Consider the following 26,901-nt stretch of genomic DNA (forward strand, 5'->3'; position numbering starts at 1 on the left):
TTCCGTGCAGGGGAGGCATACAAACTAAATGGTGTGAGAATAAACTGTACAAAATGTTGAATGAACAAAAAGGGAGCCTGACTTGATACTTACAAAACATAAACATGGAGTGAAGTAGCACCAGCAGAGTTTCATTAGCGGAGAAGGACGATAGCCAATCATATCTGTGATGTTCCCATAGAAACGTTCAGCCCCTGTGAGGTAAAGCAGGAGGCATTTAGTTTATATTGTTTTGTCTTTTTTTTTTTTCTCCATAACGCATACCATAGACCCAAGCAATGCTGACAGACTGGCAGATGGAGAGCAGGAGCAGGGTGGTCCCACTGCAGATGTAGAAATCCACCAGCTGGAGCAGATACATCCCTCCCTACAAGCACAGCAATAATAAAAACAATGACATTGTATTAAATATGAATCGTGAATCAAATGTCACCTATGGCTTTTACAAACCTCCGTCACCAGAGAAAGTCCCAGCAGACAGGACACGGTGCAGATGGCCAGAAGAACCAGCTCACGTCTGTAGCCTTGACGTAGGTAAGACGGGTAAAGATCCACCAGTGATGTCATCAGACATTCCAGACCGACAAACTGATTGGGAGGCGGCAGCAGCCAAAATGGTCTGTTGAAACTCTACTGGGCGCTTGCTCACTTGTTCATAAAGTTAATGCTTACCTGACTATCCAAACCGAGTAGAATGATCATGAGGAAGAAACACACGGCCCACACCTGCGGCATGGGCATCATGGCCACAGCACGGGGATAAACAATAAAGGCCAGTCCTGGACCTAAACACATAGATTTCGAAATTGACTCTGATCTAAAAGTCTCTTATTTACGATTTACATTGGTAGCTGTGTGAAAATTCAGAACCCAGCTTTGTTTCTCGGCTCTTCGGACTGTTACATCGAACTTACAAGTGATTTGGCAGCTTTACAGACTTTCCAAAGCATTGTGAAATGATTTAAATTCCACGCCAACCTAGCGAGTCTCGAGTGACAGAATTCAATTGAATTCTTTTGTTTGTTTAGGCTTTCCTTTTAAATGGATTTGCAAAAAATGTCAAATGTTTTGCTTTGTGGTCAGGGAGTTGAGTAAATTGAATCTCCTATTTTGTTTTTTGTTTTTCATGGAAGGTAACACCAATCTGATATCTGCGCTTTCAAGAGCAAAATAGAACCAATGGCATCATCACTTGCCTGATTCTGCCACCTCTGCAATACTGACGCCTTGCTCGTAGGTCATGAATCCCAAGACGGAAAAAATGGCAAAACCTGCCACAACACTGGTGGCGCTGTTCAGTAAACACAAGTAGAAGCAATCCCTAAAAAACAAAACACACCCATTTATATTAAATAAATGACCAAGGGAAAGTACAGAACTGCACCTTGTTTTTGTTGCCAATAAAATTTAAATCCTAAACAAGCACAATGGAGTCACTGTGGACTCTTAAACACAAGTTGACATCCAGATGGTCTGGATTTCTGACTTCCCTTAAATTACAATTCATTTGTTCCTGGTGTCCAACACCTTCAAATACTTTTTGAGCATGCGTGCCTACTTGTAACAGTTGTTGTTGTAAGTATTGTAACTGCCAAGCGAGGTCAGGAACCCGAGGCCGATGGCATAAGAGAAGAAGATCTGAGTGCCGGCATCCAACCACACCTGAAAACACGGAAAATGTAACACTGAAAATACTGATAAGTGATTAGCGAACTCACCAAACAAAAAAGACACACTTGGTTCTTACCTGTGGATCTGACAAGCGGGATACATCAGGGTAGATGTAGAAAATAATTCCCTCCATTGCCCCTGGTAACGTCACACCACGTATGAGTAAAACAAGCAACATAGCGTAGGGGAAAGTAGCTGTGAAGTAGGCTGCCTGGTTAAAAGGAAACAAGACACAATTTACGAGTTAGTATTAGTTTGCTGTATTTAGAGTTCGAGTGCTAGTAAGCATCTAAATTAAGTATAGCCCTTGTGTTTAGATATATACGTAATATTTATTTTTATTCATTTACATATTATAGCATAGGTGTGCACATAGTTGCCTTCCCATAGTGGGTGTTTTTTTTTCAACTGTTTTGTTATAATAATATAATTTTTAGGCAATAATTTATCTGGGTGATTTATCCTCGCTTTTGCCATGTACCCATCCGTGTTATTGTGGGAAAGGCGAGAACACTGTAAGCAATACTTGGAAGAAAAAATATATGACCGCGTGTTATGCTGGAAGAACCGAAGCAATGAAGCCATGTTGCTCACTGCTGAACTATTTCTAACCTTCCCTGTGGATTTGATCCCCTTCCAAATGCAAAAGTAGCAGATGACCCATGCCAGGATGAGACACAAGACCAGCTCCCACCTCAAGCTTCCCACCTCCTCAATCCCACGGGAGATCTTCAGCACTCTGCGCCTGAGGAGAGCATACGTATGGAGCAAGGGTGGCAATGGCGATGGCGCAACAACATGATTCATGAACGGGAGCAATGCAACTGTACAGGATGAAGGCGGGGTGAAAGGGCAGCTGGAAAAGGAAAGCAGGAAAAAGGTGGGGGAATAATAAAAACGGAGTCAGGGGAGACAAAATAGTCGACTGGGCGGGCTTACTCCCAAAATTCTACAACAGGCAGTGTGATGTTCTCCCTGTGTGTCACGCCGAGGCTCAGATTTGCAACGCTGATGTCCACGCATGAGTCTACAAGGCAAGGACATGTGCGACAAATCAAGCACAAAACTCTTTTTCCATGCCAAGCATACGCAGATGATGGGCAATGTTCTTGGCTAAATAAATATTGCAAAACATTGTATAACCCTTTTGCAATCACAGAATTTAAAAACTATGTGAGGCTAACATTTTTTTTTCAAATGAATCCAACATCTGAAGCACTTAGTCGGATCTTCTGCACTTGGAAAGTTCTCTCAATACAAATGATCTACAAAATACTTGAAAGTTAATCCCTACACACGATTTTTTCCCCCCTGTCTCGTTCCTACAGGATACCAACCTGTGTTCCAGTCGTTTCCACATGTGGCCCAAGGCAACTCGGCACTAAAGGAGGAGAACAGATAAAAAAACGCCCAAGCGATAATCGTAATGTAGGAGGTGGCGCCGAATGCAATGATAAGGTGACTCGCATAGCCGATGCCTGCAAGGTAAAAGACAGAAAAAGCAACCATGTAAGTATTTCCAGCGTAAAGCGACGGCGCAATCCGTGCGTAATTACGCACCGATTCCGCGTCTCATCACTATTCTCCAAATGACTCAAATGTTAACTAAAATGAAGATGAATGGGAATAGGCACCTTGAAAAAGTGGGCAAACCTTTTTCCAACACGTTATACCACCCTGGTTGGTGTACTGTCCCATAGCGGTCTCAAGGAAGAACAAGGGGATCCCGCAAAAGACCATGAACAAAATATACGGGATGAAAAACACACCTACAGAGAAATCAAATATTAGAAGCACCAAGGACGTCAAAAGTGACAAATGCATTGTCAGAAAAAAAGCCCCATCTCACCTCCACCGTTTTTGTAACACAGATAAGGAAATCTCCAAACGTTCCCCGGTCCAATGATCGCACCCATCACCGTGAGAATAAACTCGGCTTTCGTGCTCCAGTAGCCCCGTTCCTTCGTTTCTTTCAGCTTCTTTTGCCCTCCGTTGGCCACAAAACCGGCACAATTGTCACCATCTTTCTCCTTTGAGAGCATTTTTACAACCAAAGGCGAAAAGAAATTCAAATGAATGCGGTTTGCGCGTCCAAACTGCACTCAAAACAAAGCAGGACCGAGCCGAGCCTTGTCAAGTGGGAATACCCTGAGCAGATACAGTAAGATTATCGCACTTGCCTCTCGGCAGACAAAGGTGCTCTCTGAGGCGCTAGCTATTTATGCAAGTTTATGAGTGCTGGAGGAGGACTGGGTTGCACCTTTGGGATGACCCAGGGATTCCTTCTCTATTGATCACAGAAAAACAGGAACTAGTTGATTGGGCATGGCTGTTACTGCTCACGGAGGAACAGAAAAAGAAGCAGCATATTGGATACAATGCTTACTATTATTATTATTATTATTATTGATGCTATTGCTTTTGGGGCATGAAAAGATACCATATGCACAAGCTATAAAAGTTGAATTGGAAAACAAAAACAAAAGTTTGATAGGGTGCTGAGTTATTTTGCACTGTTGTTGGCTGTGTTGTTGCTGCTACATATTGCAGAGACGTGACTGGTATTCACATAAGTATGTAAATTGGAAATGTTCATGGCAAGTTGAAAAGTCACATGGCAACGAGTAACAGGGGGCAATAAAAGCGTGAAGCAGGATGATATATTTTGGGGTGACTTATTTCAATGCATTCAAAGTTGCCATGCACATTATGTGAACGCAAGTGAGCAAAATATTATACATAGTAAATAGCACATGTATATTATGCACGTTTTTTTTTTTTTCTTGTTGGGGCAATTATGTTTTTCTTTATGCAGAGCCGGCCGGATGTCGGTGGACTGCGACGGAAACGAGTGAGCTCATCGTAGCGAGGAAGGCGGTGCTAAACTCCAGCAGCAGCAGCATCATCATCCTCTTCCTCTTCCCCCTCATCATCACCTCATCGCGCTGACTGATGATGATGCTCACCTCTTTTTTCTCCATCTAAAAACGTGCAGTAATCCACCATGGATTGCATTTCACACCCGTTCGGACATCTCGACTTGGAGTTTGAGGTAAGACGATACTAAACGTCCACATTCAGCACCGTCTCGCGTGGGGCTTTTCCCGGTACTAGCGGGCCTATTAGACTTGCATTGACTCTCTCTCCTCCGTGTTGCTGCAGACTTGATCCCGGACTGACACTATGTCGATTAATATGATATTTGTTGTGACGACGGGGCAATAAAGCGGCATTCTGCAGTATTTGGACGTGCAGCATCCGCTTAGCCTGCATGTCGGAAGTGGGAGAATCTCGGCCTGCACTGCGCGGGTGACGTGGGAGGAGGCTGCTGGGGAAGAAGGAGGAGGAGGAAGAGGAGCGGGGGGGATGCTCAATGGGCATTTTCAGCACTATAATGGAGAGTGTGAGCATCATCTCAGTAGGCATGCATCAGCCTGTTGGTGGCAAAGCAAAGTATGGGCCTTGGACAGCGGCACCCATTTGTGTGTGCTAGCCCATATCTGCCATGGGGCTGTCTCACTGGCCTCATTTGAACACGCGCTGGTGTACTGAGAGGAGTAAACAATGGTCACATTATTGCCTTTTAAAGGTCAGCGCATATATTGGCTGCTCTAGATTTAGTAGATTGTTATCAAAAGTTAGAGCTGATCAATTATAACAGGGGTCCTCCTCCAAATGTATTTGATAATAAAACAAAAAGTCAGCTTGAATTAAAGGGGGGAAATAATTTGTCATCAAACATCACTGTAATTACAGACACAAACACACAATCCAAAAAAAAAGCAATCATTAAATAGTGGCATTTTCCTTAAAAGGATATTTAGGAGATGTTTCCAAAACATATAGAATCAAACAGTTTATGGGCTTATTCAAACTGGGCAATATTTCACAGGAGTTCTGCTTTTAATTTTGTATGTTGGAGAAGATACACAAGCAACGAGTGAGACTGACAGCAATGTGAAAAGTTAATCAATGTTGGAACCTTTTTGCTTTTCTTTACCATTAAATGCATCCTTCCAGTTGATATTTTGCCAGACTCATTAAAATTGCACGGTTGGTCATTTACGTCACCTTTCGTTGAGCTTTTGACGATGTCATTGCATAATACGGATTAGCAAGGAAGTCGCATGATAGTGTACAACTGAGAAGCAAAGATTTTTAATGCTTCTTATGGTAGAGCAGTCACATGTGTGTGAGCAATTATTATGTCATCGTTGTTATTTAAGGTGTTGATGTTTTATCTTTGCTTCCTCTGGTTAGTTTGCCAAAGTTGCCTGGACTCATATTTGCACGTTTAGTTCAAATCCTGAAAACACAGTAAAGACTTTTTTTTTTTTTTTTTTTTTTACTTAACCTGAAATGTTATTTCGATAACCCGACTGGTCTGATTTCTTTTCCTACCAGTTTGACCTTATAGGAGACTTGCCAGCGGCTTCCTGTTTGAAGATAAAATATGACAGTAATCAGTTTGAAAAAGACATCAAATTAATTTGTGGTTTTGGCCGCTCGGAGTGATTTCTAGGCTAATGCCGTATTAGAGCTCTTGGTAAAATGTAGCTGGCTTTGCATGAAGGTGTTGCACATGGCAACACCAAAATGCCGACTCATTACCTTCATCCGTTGTGTCATGTTTGAGGTCATCTTGGCCCAGAAATGACCAAACAGCACGTCTTTTCGTCAGCATTGACATGAGTTTGAAAAATAATCAGATTTTGAAGTCATGGGAACCAGAATCTTTTTTGTTTTGCCCTCAAGTGCAATTTCACAGGGAGATCTTTATTCAGTGATTCCCAACTAAGGTATGGTTGACAGATAAACAGGGATACCATGAGAAATTCTATATATACACAATATATGCAGCCACTGTTTTCTTTTGGACAACTCCACTTCAAAAAGTGCTACTTGATTGCCATGTGTTACGTCTATGTTGATTCCACGTGACCATGACTTTAATCTGTATTCCAAAATCTTTTAAGCAATGTTATGTCATTTTCTGTCTGATAATCTTTGTATCACTGTCTCCATCTAACTTAAGAAGATTTAATTTCTCCCTCCTAGGGCAGCTAACTTCAATTACTCAAATTAGAAACGCAAAAAAACAAAGTGTACTGGGAAAACGGCATCCATTTGTATTGCACTGTATCAATAGAACCTATTGAACACCAGACAATAGTTATGAAGGCTTGGATGGAATCAAATTATCTTGCAGAAATCTCTGACTTCTAATGCATTAAACTCATGCAAGTGAAAATTAATTACTCCAGTTGATACTCTCTGAACATTCATTTCTTGTAAATGATGGCTTTCCAAGAAGCAAAGATTATTCTGAATGGAATTATTATTAGTGTGTCGAAGTGAACAATCTTGACGTCAGCAATTAGATTTTCTATTTTTTAACCCTTAATGGGGCACTAAATCTTTTTAAACCGAGAAATGAGGTCACATTATTTATGTATGTATGTATTTATTTACTTATAACAAGCACAATATGGGGCAGCACGGTGGCACGCTGGCTAGCACCTCCATGAATACAAATGTAAAAAAAATAAAATAAAAAAAATATATACGGGCTGGTCAGTATCATCAGACGTACCATTAACATTTGCCTCTACCTTCAATACAGTCCTGTCTGTAACCACAAAAATGTCTCTGCTGGTCCCCTTTGACCCTCGCCCAGCCCTTTTGTCTAACAGGAGAATGAAGAAGAGGAGAAACAGGAAGCCTTGGGAGCACCGTGGACCGTTTCTGTAAAGTCTCCATGAACGCAACAGAAAAGACACTGACTAATTGAACCAATGGCCAAGAAAGGCCGTGTGAAGGGCGAGAAGCCCGAAGCCCTCATCTCTGCCCTGCAGGCAGCCAATGAAGATCTCAGGTCCAAGCTGACTGACATTCAGATTGAACTGCACCAAGAAAAATGCAAGGTATTATCCTCCTTAATTGTGTTTGGATGTTCTCTGAGAAATGCTCCAACTCACATGTGACGTTCGACAGAACATGTGCTGTGGTTAGTATTTAACCATTTCTGTTAACATGTATGTTAACAGAAATGGCTTAGGTTTAACACGGTGACTTATGGAGAAATGTAACATTTATATACACGAATGAGAAAACTTATGGATCCTGATTGGTGGCTTGTAGAAGTGAAGCAATGTTTCTATCATCCCATTGATAACTGGAAAACCTTAAACCTCCTCCTTTTGTACATGATAAGGACCCGCAGTCAACGGGTTAAGCCGTGTTGCTGAGTAACAAGCATTTCTGCAAGCATAACACAACTCTGAAATGATAGCTATAATGCAAGTGACAAAGTCCCACGTCTAATTGCAATTTCCACCAAAGGTGAGCAAGTTGGAGCGAGACAAAGTACAGGAGGTGAAGCGGGTGCGTGAGCAGGAGCAACACCGCCACACCGCCATGTTGACGGAGCAGCGGGCTAAGTGGCATGAGGAAAAACAAAAAGAGCTCCAGGCCCTCCGGGAAAATCTGACGCGGCAGCATGAGCAAGAGCTGGCCCGCCATGCCAAAATTAAAGACCAGGAGAACCAGAGGCTCAAGACTGCACTGAGCGCTATACGGGATGGCAGCGGCGAGAAGGTTGGCAAGAATGCTTGTTTTGGGAAGAAGAATCAATTTCCTTACTGATGATCATCAAACCTGTGTCAATAGGTTCGCACAGCATTGACTCTGGAAGCCAAGGAGGACGCTCGTCGCTTCTTCGATCAGGAGAGGGTGAAGCTCCTCCAAGAGATAGCCGAGCTGAAGGCGGCCAAGAAGCAAACGGACGAAGCCCTCAGCAACATGATCCAGGCAGACAAGATGAAGGCCGGCGATCTGCGGGTGGAGCACCAGCAGCACCAGGAACAGATCTCCAAGATCAAGTGGGACTGCGAACGGGACATCCGGAGACTGGTCAGGCAGAGTCACTCACATTCGCCGCCATTGACGGACGGCCATAACCCTATTCCTGCTCCTTTCCTGTTCCAGGTAGATGAAATCAAAGCAAAAGATCGCACCATCTTCTCTCTGGAGAGGGAGATGGAGTCAACCACGGGCTTCCTCCAAAAGCTGCAGCTTCAGAAGGATGCGCTGGATGAGCAGCTTTTCCTGGTCAAGGAGGCCGAGTGCGGCGCAGGAAGTCCCAAGAGAGAGATTCCGGGTCGTGTTGGAGATGGTGCCGAGCACTGTGGTAGCCCTGTAAGCAGCCTACATCCTTCCTGTTCTCACAAAGGATACATCAACGCACGTTCACATGTTGACACGGATGAGCGACGTACGATATTTTCATGATGTCTCATGACTGACAATATTGTCTTGTCACTTATCGTCAACTGTTAATGAGCGCGTTTGCTGTGTCAGATCCATTTTGTGGAACGCGATCGCTCATAAGGTCGGCATTTCCTCATAACTGATTCAGAGGCACGCTAAACAACACTTAAAGTGTAAACGCTTTGATTTTATTTCATTTCGGACTTTCCCTCAAATGGTTGGCATGATTGGTCATGCACAAACTTCAAGTTGATTGTTTTTTTGTTTTTTTTCATACAAAGGATCTACGGAGAAATCAAAGGCGCATGGCTGAGCTCAACTCAACGATTCGCAAGCTGGAGGACCGAAACTCGCTGCTAGGAGATGAGCGGAATGAACTCGTATGTTCAATTTGGATTTTTCCCTCCACGCTCCTCTTTTCTTTCCCCCTCCGCTAACATTTGCCGTTTCTCGGAGCAGCTGAAGCGTGTGCGAGAGTCGGAGAAGCAGTACAAGCCGCTGTTGGACAAGAACAAACTGCTGAGTAAGCGCAACGATGACCTGATGCTGACTATCCAGAAGCTGGAGGAGAAAGCAAGAAATCTGGCCAAGGAGAACCTTGAGATGGTCAGCACCCAGGCGCACGAGCACCTTCCCCGTTCTGTCCAGACTAATTGACCTTATGATTTTCTTATCAGAGGGAAAAGATCAGCTCCCAACCTCCACTAAAGAAACCGAAGTCCCTGAATGACCTGGACCAAGCCCAGGATGACCAGGAAATAGCTTTTCTCAAACTTCAAGTCCTGGAGCAGCAAAGCATGATTGACGAGCTCGCACGAGTACGTGTCGTCATGACTGCGACCGCACGCTCGTTTAGTCTCCTCACATCCCATGTTCACCGTGAATGACACGCATAATCCGTCATCAAAATGATTCAGTCAAGAGGTAGTCTCAATGAGTTTCTCATAAGCATTAAATTGATTTGAATTCTTCTTTGGTTCCAGGACAGAGAGAAACTGCTTCGGAAGAAGAGACATAAAAGGAGTTCCAGACCAATTAAGGTGAAGAGAATTGAAATCTGAATTTATGTTCTTGAAGTCATTAATGTCGTGAATGGTGGTTATTATTGGACTCTCCAACGTTTCAGCCCACTTATGCCATTTATATGAACTTTGTGCAGAGGCACATTGTCGTGGACACATTCTTCGGCTATGATGAAGAGTCAATGGATTCGGAAACATCCTCGGTGGCTTCTTTCCGTACGGATCGAACACCCGCTACTCCGGATGAAGACCTGGATGTGGTGATTATTCCATTTGCACTCCTTCCTTTTAACCTCCAAAGCAAAATGTTTCTTATAAAGCCAATTCAAATTGGAAATCATCCTCAACTTTCACCGTCCGATTTTATTTTGCCAGCAAACTTGGAACAGAACTTTTATAGCTGCTAAAGCGTCCGTGAGGGGTTAAAAATTGAACAGTAAATTTAGTCAGCTAGTAACAGACATGTTTACCGAACCCGGACACATAGGGGAGGTGACTTTTTTTTTTCCTTTAGGGCAGGGGTGTCAAACTCATTTTGTCCCTAGCTTCCACAATGAATGTCATCCCCAAAAGATTTATGAACGCCTCATGCTAGATACAGTATAGGCTACATAACAAACTGATGAATAACGAGTGAAGTCAATGCACGTATCTGGCCCTCGTGCCTTAGGTTTGACACCTATGCTGAGCCATGTGTTTTGCCAGTTGCAAACCTCATTCCAAGCAATAACGAAGACAAGCAGGACGTATTGACAGGTGATGATGATCTGTTTCTCGGTCAGGGTCTAGCCAATGAGGAGTCTGAGCTACGTTTCCGTCAACTGACCAGGGAATACCAAGCCTTACAGCGAGCATACGCCCTGCTGCAGGAACAGAAGGGAGGAATTCTTGATGCTGAGATGGAGGCCAAGGTACACAATACAAGCATCATTTTTCTAACGTGAACTTATATGCTCTTTTTTTCCGCTTGACATGACATCAAAGCTTTTGTGTTTTACGTCAATTGAGGCTAGCAATTTTTCCTTGCATTCTTCAAATGAATTAGCAAACACTCTGATGACGCCAACACCAAAATCACGATTAATCGCCCAGACTTTAGTTTCAGCTACGTACGGCATATACCAAGTGTTTGCTTGATAAGTCATCGGAGTCAGAAGTTTGAAATTATGATCCTCTCACATTTTACACTGGACATGGTGGCGCGCGCATGTTCATAAAAGTGATCATCTTGTCAATAGTTACGGTAAATTGATTTACCGGCGTACTGTACTGTGGAACGTCAATTCAACGGACGGCGGGGGATTCAATATGAAAGTGAGATTTGAGGGCAAAAGAATTTCTTTTGGATGTTTCAGGCTCAGGAGCAGCTCCAAGCAGACGTACTCAGGTACAAGGCCAAAATTGAAGATTTGGAGAAAGAGGTGACCGCGAAGGGTCAGGTATGACGCACGCCTTTTAAAACGACTTTCTACGTGACATCTTGTGTGGGTCAAATTACACAGAACAGTTCTATGCATTTGTATATGACGGAGAGATGAACTCATTCGATTTTCTTACAATGAGGCCTTCATAGACAACTGTGTTGTCTGCACATGATAAACAAGCAGAACCAACAAAAGTCATTTGACATAAAGCTTGTCTATTCTACATCAGGATTCCAAATGGGTGGAGGAGAAGCAACTATTCCTGCGAAGAAATCAAGAACTTTACGATAAGGTTCGACATGAGCTCAAAATAATTCATTTGCCATCAAAGGCTTATCCAGGTCATATTTGTAAACTATGCGCCGTCCAGGTGGAAAAACTGGACCTGGAGTACTGTCGGGCTCAGGAGGAACTCCAAGACTCCAGAGACCAGAATGAACTGTTAGAGTTCAGGATTCTGGAATTAGAGGTGAGCCAAACATACTGCGTGCCAAGTACCGCTTAGCTTGAAGGAATGTTCCCACTTGATGGTAGGTATTAACTTAGTAGACATCCCAAAAAAATGAGCAGGCGGGTTGCAAAACTGAACGTTTTGAGACATCCTACTAACTCGAGGATGCGCGTTTGCTATTTCAGGAGCGCGAGAGGAGGTCGCCCCCTTTCAACCACCTGAGGATGCATCCCTTCTCGGAGGGTGTCAGCGCTCTGCAGATCTACTGCATGAAGGAAGGCGTCAAGGTGCCACACTGAACAAGTTGGATTATGTCATTTATGTAATTCTGCTCGTAACGGAATGCCATGCGGTCTTTCCACAGGATGTGTGCATACCTGATTTGATTAAACTTTTAGACATCCTGGGAGACAATGGGGTAAATCACATCACGACTTATTTGAATAAAAACTAGGCAAAATGCTCATTCGTTGAATTTTGTTGTCTTTTTTTTTTTAAAGAATTTACGAAATGAGGAACAAGTGGCCATTATTCAAGCTAGCACCGTTTTGTCATTAGCAGAAAAGGTAAGCTTTCTGCATTGGGTTCATACTTGACCTTTTTATCACATACTTTAACTTTGTTCTTCTCTGCCCTCTAGTGGATACAACAGATTGAAGGAACTGAAGCAGCACTACACCAGAAAATGATGGACTTGGAGATGGAGATGGTGAGCATCGCACTCGCATCCGTATTCATCTATAACAGAATGAATCAACACACCCGATTCAGATCATTAGCAAGGTCTGCTGAAGATGGATCCTGATCATTTGGGAGACATCAAAAACATGATCACGTGTGAGCAAATGAGGTTTCTAGGAATCACTCATATTTGATCCTAACCCTCAACAGGAGATGTTCTGTAAACAGAAAGGATACCTGGAGGAGGAGCTGGACTATCGAAAACAAGCCCTGGACCAGGCCTATTTGGTAAGTAAGATTTTTAGCCAGTTACATTATTTGCTGAAGAAAATAACTTGTTTCTTCTTCAACAGCAAATCCAGGAGCTGGAGGCAACGTTATACAACGCTTTGCAGCAGGACAAGGTCATTTCAAGTCAACAGTCATATTGTCCATCAAATATTGTCGTTTTGACCATTGGCTGGACGGTTTCGGCCGTAGGTGATCAAATACGGCGAGCCCTTAGACGAGCTGCAGCGCGATGAGCTGCGAACGGCGGTGGAGAAACTGAGGAGGCAGATGCTGAGGAAGAGTCGAGAGTTCGACTGTCAGATTCTGCAGGAAAGGATGGAACTGCTGCACCAGGCTCACCAGGTACACACAAGGTCAAACAAACAAAAAAAAATCCATGAGTAAGCCAATTCATGAGAATTGTTCTCTGCAGAGAATTCGAGATCTTGAGAACAAGACAGAGATCCAAAGGAGGCAAATTAAAGACCTAGAGGAAAAGGTAGCCTTCTGTTTTGATATCAAATATAACAAAAAAGAATGTTAGTAAAGAAAAAATATTGTGTGGCTATTTTGTGACTTCCTGTACTGTTCCTCTGTGTGTGTTCCTAATGTAACTAACATGCTGCATGTTCCTCTAATTCTCTCACTTTCTCTCTTCCTGTCTTTTTGCTTTCTTTCCTGGCAGTTTTTGTTTCTATTCTTGTTCTTTTCTCTTGCCTTTATCCTTTGGCCTTGAGGTTTTTGGCACGTCCCGTAGCAGAGGTGAGTCGGAGGAGGGGGGCTTCAGGTGAATCAATAAATCTTAACAGTGTAACCTTTTAAAACCTTTGGAAAAGAATTATTTTTTGCATGTGTAATTTTTTGTGTGTGTTAAATTCGTATAAAATCTTTGTGTTGAATTTTTTGTAAATGTAAGATTTGACTTTTTTTTTTTTTTTTGCAGGTGGTGCATCTGGCCGGACATCTCGTTCGTCACCGCTGTTGTGTTCTTTATTTTTCATCCGAGTGTGGTGGAGCAACACTGGCTGTTTGTGTGGTGACAGTATACGAGTCTATTGGATGTTGGCCGTGGAAGCTCACTCTTGGTTATTTTTTTCTTTTTCTTTTTAAGCGGGTCTCTCAGGATGTAGGACTGCAAGAACAAAAAACACACACACACACACGTGTATATGCAGTTGCATGTAGATGCACGCCCGCCCGTGTTGCTTTGACAAATCCAAAACCAAAGCCTGGGAAGAAAATGATGTCTCTGCCATGCAGGGTAATAGTAATAGTAATAATATTATTGTGTGTCAGCCATTACTGTTTGGGGGAAATGAAGAGGACAAAAAAAAAACACCCGCCCACAGCTGATTGTCTCCTCTTTCAAACTTAAAATGATGGAAACGCAAGCAGGGGCCACCAAAGGTGTGTAGACACTGGAAGCCACTCAGGTTGGGAGACTCAAATCAAGAAGAACACTGGAGACCTCAAAGTGACTGGATTGTCAAAACTCTGCGGATTTTCTCCAAAGGTTAGCAGATGAAGAAAGATCTTCACTCTCTGGTTTTATGGGTTTCCCTTTTTTAACAGCTCCCCCAGCCCTCGATTCATACACGTTTGATGTTCATATGTACATTGAAGCCATGTCTTTCATAATTTATCGTGACAGTTGCTGGTATGATTTTGACATAACAGAAAAGAAGTTGAAAGTGGACCCCCCCCCCCCCCCCTTCCTTTTTCCTTTACATCCTTTCTCGATGTAGCTGCTCTTGCTGACCAGGCGAGGGCAGACTTGTTTTGCATCCCTTTTTGAAGTTGAATGATCAGGCTTGTAAATATTGTCAAACCTTTAAAAAAAATCTATACTCTATACCAATACTGATTGATCTCAACCGTTTGAAAAATTGAGAATCTTTATTAGCAATCCACAAAATTACTGTGAAAACAACTGTAATCATTTTCATATAACGACTGCTTTTATTTTTGCTAACCACTACTTGGATACTAACACCCCTGAGTCTTTATTCAACACTCCAACTCGGTCCTCGCCATTCTAAATATTTCCAACTGGTCCATGTGAGCCTCCTACCGACCTCACGGTCCATCCACGACTTCACGGGGAATGACCGCGAGTATTTCTGTGCAAACTTTGCTGTCAAGCAGTTGCCTTAAATGCATTTGTCCCTTGTACATTCTAGGCCCTTTATGATAACAATGTTTTATGACCCTTTTCCCCGGGTGGTTGAAATTGTGTAATGTATATTTAAATCTATATATTTTCTTTTTAACTCGCAGAGGACTTTTTTTTATTGTATCTGTTTTCCAACAAGAATTGTCCCCCTGCTGCCCCCCTTTACTTTCACGTAGATGATTAAATAAACTTGACAAAGTCAAACAAGACTTTGGCGTTAATAGATGACAAATTGTTTTTGTTTTATTTGGACGAAATGTGTTGATAACTAATTAATAGAAACTTATCGTATTATAAGTAGTAGTTTAAGTGGAAGGGCAAACTGGTACTAGTTTTTTAATGCTGAATAATTTAAACGTTTAACGGAATTTAAATGATCAGCCTGTATTTTTAGACTCATTAGATGAATACATTTCCGACCATGATGATCCCAAATGTTTCATATTAGTATTCATCGCCTAATAAAGTGCAAAGAACATAAACAAACAAAACAGATGAGGCCGCATCAGTCAGTGTACAGCATTACTGTCACTGTCCTTTCAGCACCACTAAGTCATACGATATCGCCATCTTGTTTTTCTCTTATGTGCAGCCAGAAGTGCTCCCACGGGAGTGACACAGCAACAAAAGAGATGAGATGCACTCACTCAGCAGGTGTCTAAGTGAGGGAAAGCTGAGTGGAGAGGCAGACAAAGAGGCGCTAACAAAATAATGACGTAACTCTTGTCTGCAGCTTCACTTTTTTCATGCACATCACGTTGAAATATGGTTGAGAAATATTTTCACCATGGACAGACAATTTAGCAAATGTGAGAAATGGACTGGACATGAAATGGTGATGAAAGGATAAGGGACTAATAAATATTAATTTGTGTGTTTTAATCATGATTATCATCATGATATTAAAAATGGATGTGAGAGGCAAGTTAGTTGGTTAAAAAAAATCAAATAAAATCACTCCCAATGCATTAATGTTGCTCCTGGCCGATAAGTGCATGTAAGTGCAACGGTGCGCAGTGATCCATTGGGCAAATCCATGATCGTTGGTTGGAGCCGCCACCCAAAGGCCTTACGGCAACAGGGACCTTTTGAAAGTGGGTAAGTGGGCCAACTCCACACACACACACACACACACACGTCAACCAGTGTTAATTTGGACTGCATGTATGACAAGCCCACCTTACTTTAACAACCACTCCCTCATGTCTTTCCCAACAGTGCACTGAGTGTAAATTCATTTGCTAACTATTAGCAGGACTTCCAGGAATACAAACAATCAGATCTGTCTAGGGCTAATTGTATGTTGCTAAGCAACAAGACATAAACAGATTGGGCAGCTGCATCCGCTTGGGCCTCCATGTTGGCTTACCAGATGCCGCTGGAATCCAGTTAGAGATTCACGGTCTGCAAATTGAATCCGGCTTTTACGAGCATGTGTGCATGTAAATTTTTACACAATAATCATGCAGCTGCACAGTTAAATGTTTCTGTGTCTTAAATTGCAAAAAGCAGAGACCAGACTGATGTCTTATTTTTTGTCAAAAGCATGCACAACTACGTATAGATATGTATATAACTATATGTACATACACATATTTAAATATAGACATATACTTATTTAAATATATTTACACACATACTTTTATATGTATACATTTTCATACATATATATTTATTTAACTCTGAAATGAACTTGCACACACAAACACAAAGGCATGCACTGTCTCTAGCCCCAGTTTCACCCTCCTCCTCCTTCTCCTGTGTCACCAGTGGAGGCTTGCTTGCAGCATGGCAGAGCACAAGTGCAAGGCAGAGGACGACCTGCCCGTGTATCTGGCCCGACCCGCTACTACAGAACAGGGGGTTCGACAAAAATACGGTGGCTTGTTCTGCAGCGTGCGTGACGCTTTCGATAACAAGACCATCGACTTTGATGCCCTCAGTGTGGGTCAGAAGAGGGGACCCCGGGCATCCGCCAGCCCACATCCAGCAAGTCCAAATGATGTGGGTTCTGATTCTGAGGAGGGGAGATCCAACAAGGAGGATGCATCCCTTTCAAATCCGCTGGATGAGAAGGTGAGCAACACATGTTCATGATGTCACCACTACTTATTATAAATGCTACTAGATCATGCTTTTCAATATTCGTATTATTTCAAATATGTCGAGATGATCAGTCTATAACTGTAATGTTGCAAGATAACTGGTGACTCAGCAGACATAGTGACAAGCAGGGCAAATGATGGATAGAAGTGGCAGTTATGGACAGATCATAATCTCACAAAGTGCAGCATTTCCACTTCCTGTGACAGCCGTCAACTATTATTTACTAGCACTGCTACAATATGTATTGCATCTTCTCAGCATTAAAGTTATCCTGCTGCTGCTGCAAATTAAATAACCTTACAGACATTTCTGTGTTGCTGTCACCTAATTTATGCACACTAAGGTCCATGCAGACCTGCAAACTTCAAAAGCATTAAAAATGCTGAGGATGGTGATGTCAGCGATGTGTCACTGACTAAATTTAATGATAGTGGACAGCACATCTCAACAAGCCATGACCCTACATTTTTACTTGTTGTTAACAGCGGGAACATATATATACAAACAGTGACCCAACCCTATGCGGGTGTGAGCATATGGTGTTCTAACCATTTGTGCCGATGATGGAGTAAAGGCAGAGGGTGGTCTTCCATGGGTCCAAACAATAGAGTCACATGGCTTCATTAGAGGGCTTGTGTGAAAGTGTGTGTGTGTGTTGAGAGAATATGTGTGGGTGTGTCATACGCTGGACAGGCTCTGTGACAGCTGCTACATCATTTCAGCCCTCCTCCATTGAAAGAAAAAAAAAAGGTTTAGAATCCTTCAACTGCGTTTTTGTTATATATATATATACACATATTTGACTGTTTTTTTGACTCATTTGTAGCATCAGAGTTATTTCTTCAATCCAATTGTAAATGTTTACTGCATTGATTTATGCACACCGTCGAGAATAGGAGTCACTCAAAGCACAATCCACACCCCAACAGGTCTAACTCTTGGGATAACAGGACTCTAGGATAACAGTTTAGGTTGTAAAAAGTTTTCACTACCACACTAATTAGCCATTCTATTTTTAAATCTACAATAATGTACTCTTTGTTTGTGTATCAGTGCCTTCACATTGATTTTTGCATAGTAAATGTTCAGTGATGTTAGTAAGAACAATAATGACTTCCATATGGACCTCGCCCCTAAATTAGTCAATCTTATTCATAATTGATGGGGTGGATGGACGGATGAAAGATGGATAGATGAAAAATAGATATACGGCTAGCTCGATATATAAACAGGTATTTTCTCTGAGCGCGTTTCAATAAAAACAAAACAATTATTTTAATGTGTTCGCAATTTTAATGCGTATGCTATAATTTATAACGGTAATTTCATTTTGGACTGAAAACTTAATAAATACAATATATAGTATTCTAATAAACACGCGATATTTTATCATCCATTCAATATTTTTTATTTTAATATATACATGACGACAAAATGAAAGTGCGGGGTGCTTTCTGGCGTCCTCTATAGGCAACTTTCTGCCACAGCAGGCTTTCCAAGTGAGGGCGGGGCCGATTTTTTTCATCGCTCTCTTTGGACCATTGACGCTCCTGCAACACTTTGCGTGCTTGTGAGCGAGTGTGTGCAAGTGTGTGTGCAAGCGTGTGTGCGTGCATCAGACTTCACTGTCATTCCACATCCAGCATCCGTCCAAGAGGGGAATTATCATCATCTTTTTTACACCTCGTATTGTGGAAAAACGAAGGATGTCTTATCAAGGCAAAAAGAACATCCCGAAGATCACGGTGAGTTGTTCACGACGCTCCAGGGTATGTGGGGAACTTTGATGGCTGTTATAAATCACTGCATTAGCGTTGGCTACTGCAGCCGTAAATCCAGACCTTGCAGTTGCGCTACTGTTTAAACAATATGATTATTATGCATTTGATTATAATTGTCAGCCCTCATGCTGCAATGAGGACATTTTGCTGGGCATGCGCGATATTAGGCGTTTTCTTAAAGGTGTCCTGTCTCCTTTGTTGAGGGACTCACCCATTAAAAATCACTAAACATTCCCTTCATGTTTTTCCCCCTAGTGTACAATTCCACTGTTATTTTTTTTTCTATTGCAAGACACAAAATATTTTTGTTTGGAATTTTACAGAATGGTGCATTTTTGTGTAAGATTTCGCCCCCCCCCCCCCCCCCAGCTCACACGCAGTCATGTTATGCTATTATGAATATCCTCTGAAATCCTCTAAATCCACCGCCGTTTTAAGACTTTTGGCAAAAAAAAAAAAAAAAAAAAAGAATAAAACGTAATTCCAATGGGGATTTTCATATTTCCAAGCTGAGCGTTGATGTTCCAGGCGTGTGTGGTGCAGAGGAGAGAGTGAAAAGCAGGGAAGGTGAGAGAGGCGGGTGGTTGGGGGGGGGGTAGAGGCACACGCCCATTTTGGGATGATTTGGGATTAAGCGGCATAGGGAAAGGAGTGGTTTAAATTGTGAATTTCTAGAAGGCAATTGTATCAGAGCATGCAGGGCGGAGGTTGAATGGAGGCCAACGCAGGCAGCTGCGCCTCCGCTTGGTCTTCCAACTGCAGACCTCTCCTTTGTGCGCGTGCGCGTGCGCGCATGTCATGCCGGCCGGTTTTCATTGTTGCGGCGATGTGGAGTATCGCTCGGCCTTTGTTTTTGCATTCGGTTGCTTTGGCATCAGAATGATATCCAAATAAATAGGGAACGTTCTTTAAAATCCCAGCAGGGACACCAGTCTTTTTGGAATGTTTTGAATTTGATCATGCAAAACCTAAGTTTGGACTGTATATTCTTGATTTATCTTAATTTGATTGATGGCATGACCAGACATCAGATTAGTAACACGATGAAGAAAATGTAATGAAATGACCATGCCCTGATGCAAATAGCTTCAAATCGGACTAACTTTGTGTATAATGGTCGATATTAATATATACTGTAAATTCTACACGCCTTTCTAAAAATGGCTTAGAGATCATTTGATTTTGGAAAAAAAGCAGCAGCAGGAGTATAGCAAAACTCAAGCTAAACTTAGTTCCTCCCTAACATCAAAAGCTTGGAAATATAGCCCTTCTAAAATACATCCTTTTGGCATCACCTGGTGACAGGAATTTAAAAAAAAAATGCAAATATGAGAATTTGTAAAGATGAAACCAATATGGAGGTTGTTTACTGTATCAGCAGTTATTTAGTCTCATACAGTTTGGCATTGAAGCCTGCAAAGTTTACTAGCGTCTGGCGGCCGAATCCTCAAAACTTAACTTGTTAGTATACCAATTCATGTGTGCTGTTGTAAAACTGGAATGGAATAAAAAAATATTCCATACCATTCTATTTCAGCCGTTTCCTCACATTAGCCGGTGCCAAAGTGGCTGTCAGATTTCTAGGTGCGGCTCTTCCTTTCTTCCGTCCTCCCGTCACAGCCCCCTCAGTGTTCCTCCGCCAACCATTAATCCCCCGCCCCCTCTTGAGCTAACACCCACCCCACCCGTTTTGCCGCATCCATTGGGAATGAGCACCTAAAAAAAATCCCATCCAGGAAATTAAAGCTGAGCTACGGCTTCTGCCATCAGCATGCGTGCTGCCACAAAGTGTGCAAACAAAACAGAGCATGGCCTGCCCAGATGTGACTCACCATAGCAACCGCTGTGCATTCAAGATGGCACCAAAACACCCCCTGCCCCCCCGACGTGTTGGTAAAGTTCTATTAGCAGACTTTACTGACTGCAATTAACTCAATTGCATCGGAATTCTCAACAGTGAACAAATTGCGGCCTTTTTGGGTAAATATTTTTGGTTTCTTGGCAACTGGCAAAAAAAAAACTGAGGCATGGGTGCAGATGACACTCGGATAGAGTTGCATTACGAAAACAATTCTCAATTCTACAGCCAAATGTAAGAGTTTGTGCTAATTCTCCTGAAATGCTTTTGTGTGTAGCCAGCTAACCAAATCCTTGAGCAGAGGAGAAAAAATGTGGGGGGGGCTGACCCACAAAATTCTTAACCCAGAGAGACATGGGGCAGTTGTTTCTAATATAGGAACATATTTCACCATTTACGTCTCATAAAAATGACAAAGTGTGAATAGACTTTCCATCAGCATTCACACAAGCCAGCTAAATATTTGAAGTGGCATTTGCATCAAACCTTGAATGAACCAAGAACTATTAACATTCTATCTGAGTGATGTCGTTTATTATAAAGACAATGCTGACATCATCATATTTTTTTTGTTCCACTCGTAAAACAGGACGTACTCACACGGAGTGACAAAGTAGGACATGACCCTGGAAGGTCTCAGCAGATCAGGATCAACGACATCACATCAAATGAATATTTGCTGTTGCTGCGTGACTCCCTTTTTTTTTCCCCCTCCACACATTCAATCAGTCTTTCACTCACTTTGGACGAAGTGCACTCAGCATCCTGTCATGTGACCTCCATTAATACAGCTGCCAAATGGTCTTAAAGAGGTTGCCTCAGCAAAAGTCAAGGAAGCCTTACTTCGATTAAAAACCCAAAGAGGATTATTCAGTCTGAGACTGGTTCTTAGTACTTATGCACAAATAACTTTTGGTCATACAATAATGTGAAGAAAAGAACTGATTCTTTATAGTCATTCAAGCATTTGTGGGTTAAAGATGATGTAGCAATTTTTGCACAAGCACAGTACTTTTTGTCACCATGTGCCAAATTGTAGGAGCGTCCATGCAGAGACAAAAAAAGAGATGGAGATGGTGCGCAGCGGCACTAAATGAGCGACAGTTTTAGGGCAGCACTGACGTGTTCCAGTTATGACCGAGTTCTCCAGTCTAATACTGTAATGCTTGCAGGGTGTGGTCGCCTGGAAAGACTCTGGGCTCTTTTTCACGCCTCAACATTACTATCACACACAAAAGACTCAGAATGCCATTCATTTGTGATTCTTCATCACAACACCAAACAAAATCTTCACAAAATAAATCTAATGTAAAGTACACACATCTAACTCCACATTTTCTAAACTGTGTGTAATAATAGCCAGCCAATGGTTCTCTCCAACAAAGCAAAAGCCAGTCGCCTCTTTTTTCCCTCCCCACAGTGAACTCGTTGCCATGGAAACCGCACGCTGGAATTAGTCCACAACACGGCCGTTGCAGCGGATTTTGATTTGTCTGACTGTGTCAAGTGTTTAGCTTCTTCCCACAATTGAAGTGTTGCTCTCAATGAATGCAAATATCAAACAATACATTTGAGGACTTTTTAAACTTTATATATTTACAACCACATTACTTTTTATAGCAGTGAATACTTTCAATACGTTTCAACCATGTGACATGCAAGAATAAAAGTGCGCGTTTTTTTAATCCGTTTTCACTTTATGATTGAGCACAACAGTATTCACGCACCAAGCGCACATTTCGGCGACCTTGATAGGCGCCTAACAACAACAAAAAATAAATAAATACACATTTCTCCCGTGTCTCAATGCCCGGTCAATGCAGCAAGTCACTCGTATTGACAACAAGGAGGATTTATAAATCAAATTTGAGCTTACCCGCTGTCGGTTCAAGTCTTTGTTTCTTTTTGGTGCTTTGCATTTGCGCTATATTCCGTGCTGCGGTGATAGTTTTTGCACATTCCGTTTTCCTCCTGAGTTCCTTGGGCTCCATAATTGCATGCAGGTGAGTAGCGTGCACACGCGCTGTTTTGAGTCACGCAGGTGAGTAACGTGCACGCGCTCTAGACTGTGTGACGTCATGGCAACGCCCAGAATAAAATGCGTTAGTTATATGCTGGGATATGTTTTTTTTTTTTTTTTAATCTGCATCTCTTCAACATGCCAAAAGACAATTTATCCCATTTTTTTTCCTCCCAATACAGAGCGACCGGCTTCTTATCAAAGGCGGCCGGATTGTGAATGATGACCAATCCTTCCATGCAGACATCTACATGGAAGATGGCCTCATCAAGTAAGAACGTCCTCATCCCTTTCATCTCTCCGCCTCTGCAGCTCTTTAAAGACTTGTGCAAATCCTTACTAAGAAATTCCAGGGGGAATTTATTTCAAGGGGGGTTAAGAAGCCCTTGAGTTAGATTTTGGAAAGTGGGAGGAAGGCAAGAGAATATTTCAGGCTTGAGTAAAGGAAAAAGTTAACTATAAATAAAGTCTAACATAACAAAACATGTTTTTTCTCACCGGTCAGGCCTTTTGATGAGTAACTCACCCTTAAGCTTTTCAAATATATCCATCCTCTGTTTAATTTCACCCTTGATCCCATTTGGCCTTAATTGTTCTATTATTTCTCCCTTTGTTCCTACTCCCCCACTGAGGGAGGCTACCACAGGAAGCCTGGTGTTGCATAATAAACAACCAAATGAGCTGCAGAAAAACTCCCATAGACACTCCAAACACAATCTGCTCAAACCTTTACTAACTCAGTTCAACATCTCCAGGCAGATCGGCGACAACCTGATTGTGCCCGGCGGGGTGAAGACAATCGAAGCCAACGGCAAGATGGTGATCCCCGGCGGCATCGATATTCATACCCACCTCCAGATGCCGTATCGTGGGACCACCACCGTGGATGACTTTGCTCAGGGTTCCAAGGCGGCTCTCGCCGGGGGCACCACCATGATCGGTATGAAGCTGTGGTAAACTCAGGGTTAAAAAGCTAAAGAGGAAAAGAGGTGGAGCGGAGACCCAAAGAGACTCTCCTACGGGCAACTGTCCAAAGCATGTCTATACAAAGGGCTTCATGGGGGGGTGGGGGGGACTGGGCAAGAGGCTCCCATGAAAATACCAAACACTACAGTATGTGTCTGCTTGTCATCTTAATACATCCAAATCACATCTACTGTATGTATGTGTCCTCAGAGACACGGCGCCATCGCAAGCAACAGCTGCAAGATAGTAGCGTAAAAAGTTGGCACAGAGACATTTGCCAACAGACATACCCCTGTTACCACCATTCACACAGCCCATTCATTTGTGGCCGATTAGATTTCAGAGAGGCTAAGTGAAAACATTCACTCTGTGGGTGGGTAATGTGAATACTTTTTTCCCACTATATAAGATGTCAGTGTGACCATGGAGGAAAAGAAAAAGAATGTTACAAATTACGCTTTTCTGCCATCTTCTTGTAACATGCAAACAACAACCAAAGCTAATTGGGTCATGTTGCAAGTGATAAAGAAGCTAGCGACAACCAGACACAAAAAGTAGACGTGAAGCTTGATGAGAAAATATAGTGTTACAGATTTTGGAATGTGCCAATGGGAATTTAAAGTGTTACACGACCCGTCACGCTGTGACAAAAACAAAAAGTGACACGCGCCAATGTTTGGTCGCCACGGGTGGATCACAGCCAAAACAAACTGACAGCTGATCCCGGCAAGATAGAAGAAAAAACCCCCGCAAATGTCGAAATCTATCTCCCCTGTCCCCCCAATATAGTGGACCATGTGATCCCAGAGGTTGGCAGCAGCTTGTTGGCAGCCTACGATCAGTGGAGGCAGTGGGCTGACGAGAAGGCCTGCTGCGACTACGCGCTCCACGTGGACATCACCCACTGGAACGACAGCGTCCAGCAGGAGGTGGACAACCTGATGAAGGAAAAAGGTATAATGTGATGCCTCCACTTCAGTTAGAGATGATAAAAGTCATGTCTTTCCTTTTCAATTTCCACAGGTGTGAACTCATTCCAGGTGTACATGGCTTACAAGGACTACTACCAGATGAGCAACAGCGAGGTTGGTAGCGCAGAAGATGAGGGATTGCAGATACCATTAAGGCTGACTGGCAGTTTTAAGATTCTTTTGTGACTTTCTTTTCTGTGGCTGCAGCTCTATGAGGTATTTACCTTTCTGGCAGAAAGAGGCGGCATTGCTCAGGTCCATGCGGAAAATGGAGAGATCATTGCAGAGGTAAAATGAAATGGCTGTAAATATCTTCTAGAATGCATTGCCTAATATATTGTAGGACATGCAATAAAATTCTCATGAGGACAGCGCAACTTTTAACCGATTACATCACCAGATTATTTTAAAGAGGCAAGTCTGTGTTTTCACGATGGACTTTTGTTGTTCAATTAGCATGTTTGTGTCTGATCAATAGGAGCAGGCCCGTATGCTGCAAATGGGAATCACCGGACCGGAGGGACACGTGTTGAGTCGGCCAGAAGAGGTCGGAACAAATCATTAACATGACTACAGTACTAATCCACGTGTTGCCAACGACTTGGTTGTTGAAACAATTGATTGTATGGCCACACATACAGACGGGCTTCACTCTCACTCAAAGTCATGCTGTTCTTATTACGCACATGTGGTTTGATGCACATTAGTGACGTTCAGGGCGTAAATCAACCACCGCGTGTTGTCGCTGAATGAAAACAGTCAAGTGATCTCAGCTCTCGCATCTCGCCTCCGACGGGAATTTTCAGATCTCGTGGGAATCATCCGCCATCAAAATGTCAAACAATGACTGAGTTGACCTCTTGTGTGAAGTTTGTATGTTCTCCACATTTTTTGAATGGTTGTTTGTCTATTTGGCAAGTGGCTCCTAGAAACAGCATGCATGGAAGTCAATGTAACTGAAGTGTTGCACTTTCTGGCTTGAACGTTCCCACTTTTGGTTGGAAAGTATTTAGTATTAAAAACAGCCGCCATATGATATTTGCTGTGCTAGCGTTTATGTGAGAAACTGTGAAAATCATATTTAACTGTGGGCGTCTTTTAGTTGGAGGCAGAAGCCGTGTTTCGGGCCATCACCATCGCCAGCCAAACCAACTGTCCCCTCTACGTGACACGCGTCATGAGCAAGAGTGCGGCAGACATCATCTCACAGGCCCGTAAAAAAGGTAAAAAAAATAAAAATAATCCTCGATGTTTTGGCGGTTTCTAACCAGAACCTCCTGGTTAGGAAACGTCGTGTTCGGTGAGCCAATTACGGCTAGCCTGGGCACGGACGGAACGCATTATTGGAGCAAGAACTGGGCCAAGGCGGCTTCGTTTGTAACGTCTCCACCTCTCAGTCCTGACCCAACTACTCCAGACTACTTGAACACGCTCCTATCCAGGTATACCTCACTTTTAGAAACTGCATATGTTCTAAAAAAACACATAGTTACTTTGTGTTTCTTGGTCCTCCAGCGGAGACTTGAGTGTGACTGGCAGCGCTCACTGTACGTTCAGCGTGTCTCAAAAAGCCATCGGGAAGGACGACTTCACTCAGATCCCAGAGGGCGTCAACGGGGTGGAGGAGAGGATGACCCTCATCTGGGACAAAGCTGTGGTCAGACACTCTTGCGTCTTCCTCACTTTTATAGCCTCTGGTATTTAATATTATATATTTATCCCTCCCCACCTCGTATAGACTACAGGCAAAATGGATGAGAACATGTTTGTGGCGGTTACCAGCACCAACGCGGCTAAGATCCTGAACCTGTACCCGCGCAAGGGTCGGATCGCCGTGGGCTCCGATGCCGACCTGGTCATCTGGGACACCGACGCCATTCGAACCATCACGGCAAAGAAACACAATTCGGTGCGTAGGGAACCGTGCATCACACCTTTAAAAAGTATACGAGATGCATGAAAGGGGGGATAATTCACCATGGAGGTAAAATAAGAGACAGCATGTGTGCTTGTGAGCAACAAGGCGAGAAAACACATTTTTGACCAGCGTCCAGGGAGCTCTGAGTTCCTCTGAGTTCCTCTGAACGGAAATGAGGTCTCCGAGGATCCTCATATGACTCACAGAGTACATTCACTGAATCAAAAGAAAAACATTTAAGTAACGATGACAACCTTTAAGTGGTGTTTCCAAACATACATGACATTATACTGGTGCCTCGTTTCCAACTATAAGGGGGA

The 26,901-nt window shown here is 42.8% G+C and overlaps 3 protein-coding genes across 8 annotated transcripts in view; 2 read left to right on the plus strand and 1 right to left on the minus strand.

The window, feature by feature from the left end:
• The window catches only part of LOC125982617 (sodium- and chloride-dependent GABA transporter 2-like), a 25,002-nt gene extending 2,093 nt beyond the window's left edge, over positions 1–22,909 (minus strand). Inside the window, exons 1-12 of one of the 4 annotated variants that reach the window (XM_049743445.2) lie at positions 22,583–22,909; positions 3,306–3,440; positions 3,009–3,149; positions 2,611–2,698; positions 2,284–2,416; positions 1,748–1,882; positions 1,559–1,662; positions 1,197–1,321; positions 673–785; positions 451–588; positions 265–367; positions 94–194 (exon numbers count right to left, since the gene is read on the minus strand). In XM_049743445.2, the coding sequence (XP_049599402.1) occupies positions 94–194; positions 265–367; positions 451–588; positions 673–785; positions 1,197–1,321; positions 1,559–1,662; positions 1,748–1,882; positions 2,284–2,416; positions 2,611–2,698; positions 3,009–3,149; positions 3,306–3,440; positions 22,583–22,697 (1,431 nt within the window). In that variant the 5' untranslated portion in view covers positions 22,698–22,909. Of the gene's footprint in view, positions 1–93; positions 195–264; positions 368–450; positions 589–672; positions 786–1,196; positions 1,322–1,558; positions 1,663–1,747; positions 1,883–2,283; positions 2,417–2,610; positions 2,699–3,008; positions 3,150–3,305; positions 3,441–3,520; positions 3,981–22,582 lie in introns of those variants that run through there. The other 3 variants (XM_049743444.2, XM_049743446.2, XM_049743447.2) reach the window with 3 other exon arrangements.
• Positions 4,537–15,193, plus strand: jakmip2 (janus kinase and microtubule interacting protein 2). Of its 2 annotated transcripts, XM_049743443.2 has the most exons (24): positions 4,538–4,723; positions 7,349–7,595; positions 8,014–8,268; positions 8,341–8,583; positions 8,659–8,868; positions 9,222–9,320; positions 9,400–9,546; positions 9,618–9,758; positions 9,924–9,980; positions 10,100–10,222; positions 10,745–10,873; positions 11,318–11,401; positions 11,616–11,678; positions 11,757–11,855; positions 12,023–12,124; positions 12,202–12,255; positions 12,338–12,403; positions 12,478–12,546; positions 12,729–12,806; positions 12,872–12,922; positions 12,999–13,151; positions 13,222–13,287; positions 13,474–13,550; positions 13,732–13,876. In XM_049743443.2, exons 2-23 carry the CDS (start codon positions 7,467–7,469, stop codon positions 13,522–13,524), a joined length of 2,469 nt encoding a protein of 822 aa, XP_049599400.1. In that variant the 5' UTR covers positions 4,538–4,723; positions 7,349–7,466; the 3' UTR covers positions 13,525–13,550; positions 13,732–13,876. The 2 variants fall into 2 exon arrangements, with proteins under 2 accessions (XP_049599399.1, XP_049599400.1); XM_049743442.2 differs by lacking the exon at positions 13,474–13,550 and having other exon boundaries at positions 4,537–4,723; positions 13,732–15,193.
• dpysl3 (dihydropyrimidinase like 3) overlaps positions 18,609–26,901 on the plus strand; it is a 10,530-nt gene continuing 2,237 nt past the window's right edge. The window contains exons 1-11 of one of the 2 annotated variants that reach the window (XM_049743451.2): positions 18,609–18,812; positions 22,909–22,997; positions 23,482–23,666; positions 24,482–24,646; positions 24,716–24,777; positions 24,871–24,951; positions 25,142–25,210; positions 25,766–25,886; positions 25,949–26,105; positions 26,179–26,320; positions 26,402–26,572. In XM_049743451.2, coding sequence (XP_049599408.1) covers positions 18,774–18,812; positions 22,909–22,997; positions 23,482–23,666; positions 24,482–24,646; positions 24,716–24,777; positions 24,871–24,951; positions 25,142–25,210; positions 25,766–25,886; positions 25,949–26,105; positions 26,179–26,320; positions 26,402–26,572 — 1,281 coding nt within the window. In that variant the 5' untranslated portion in view covers positions 18,609–18,773. The remainder of the gene's footprint in view (positions 18,813–22,908; positions 22,998–23,481; positions 23,667–24,481; positions 24,647–24,715; positions 24,778–24,870; positions 24,952–25,141; positions 25,211–25,765; positions 25,887–25,948; positions 26,106–26,178; positions 26,321–26,401; positions 26,573–26,901) is intronic. The other variant, XM_049743452.2, reaches the window with a different exon arrangement.

The sequence above is a fragment of the Syngnathus scovelli genome, chromosome 15 (assembly GCF_024217435.2).
Source record: "Syngnathus scovelli strain Florida chromosome 15, RoL_Ssco_1.2, whole genome shotgun sequence".
Lineage (NCBI taxonomy): Eukaryota > Metazoa > Chordata > Actinopteri > Syngnathiformes > Syngnathidae > Syngnathus > Syngnathus scovelli.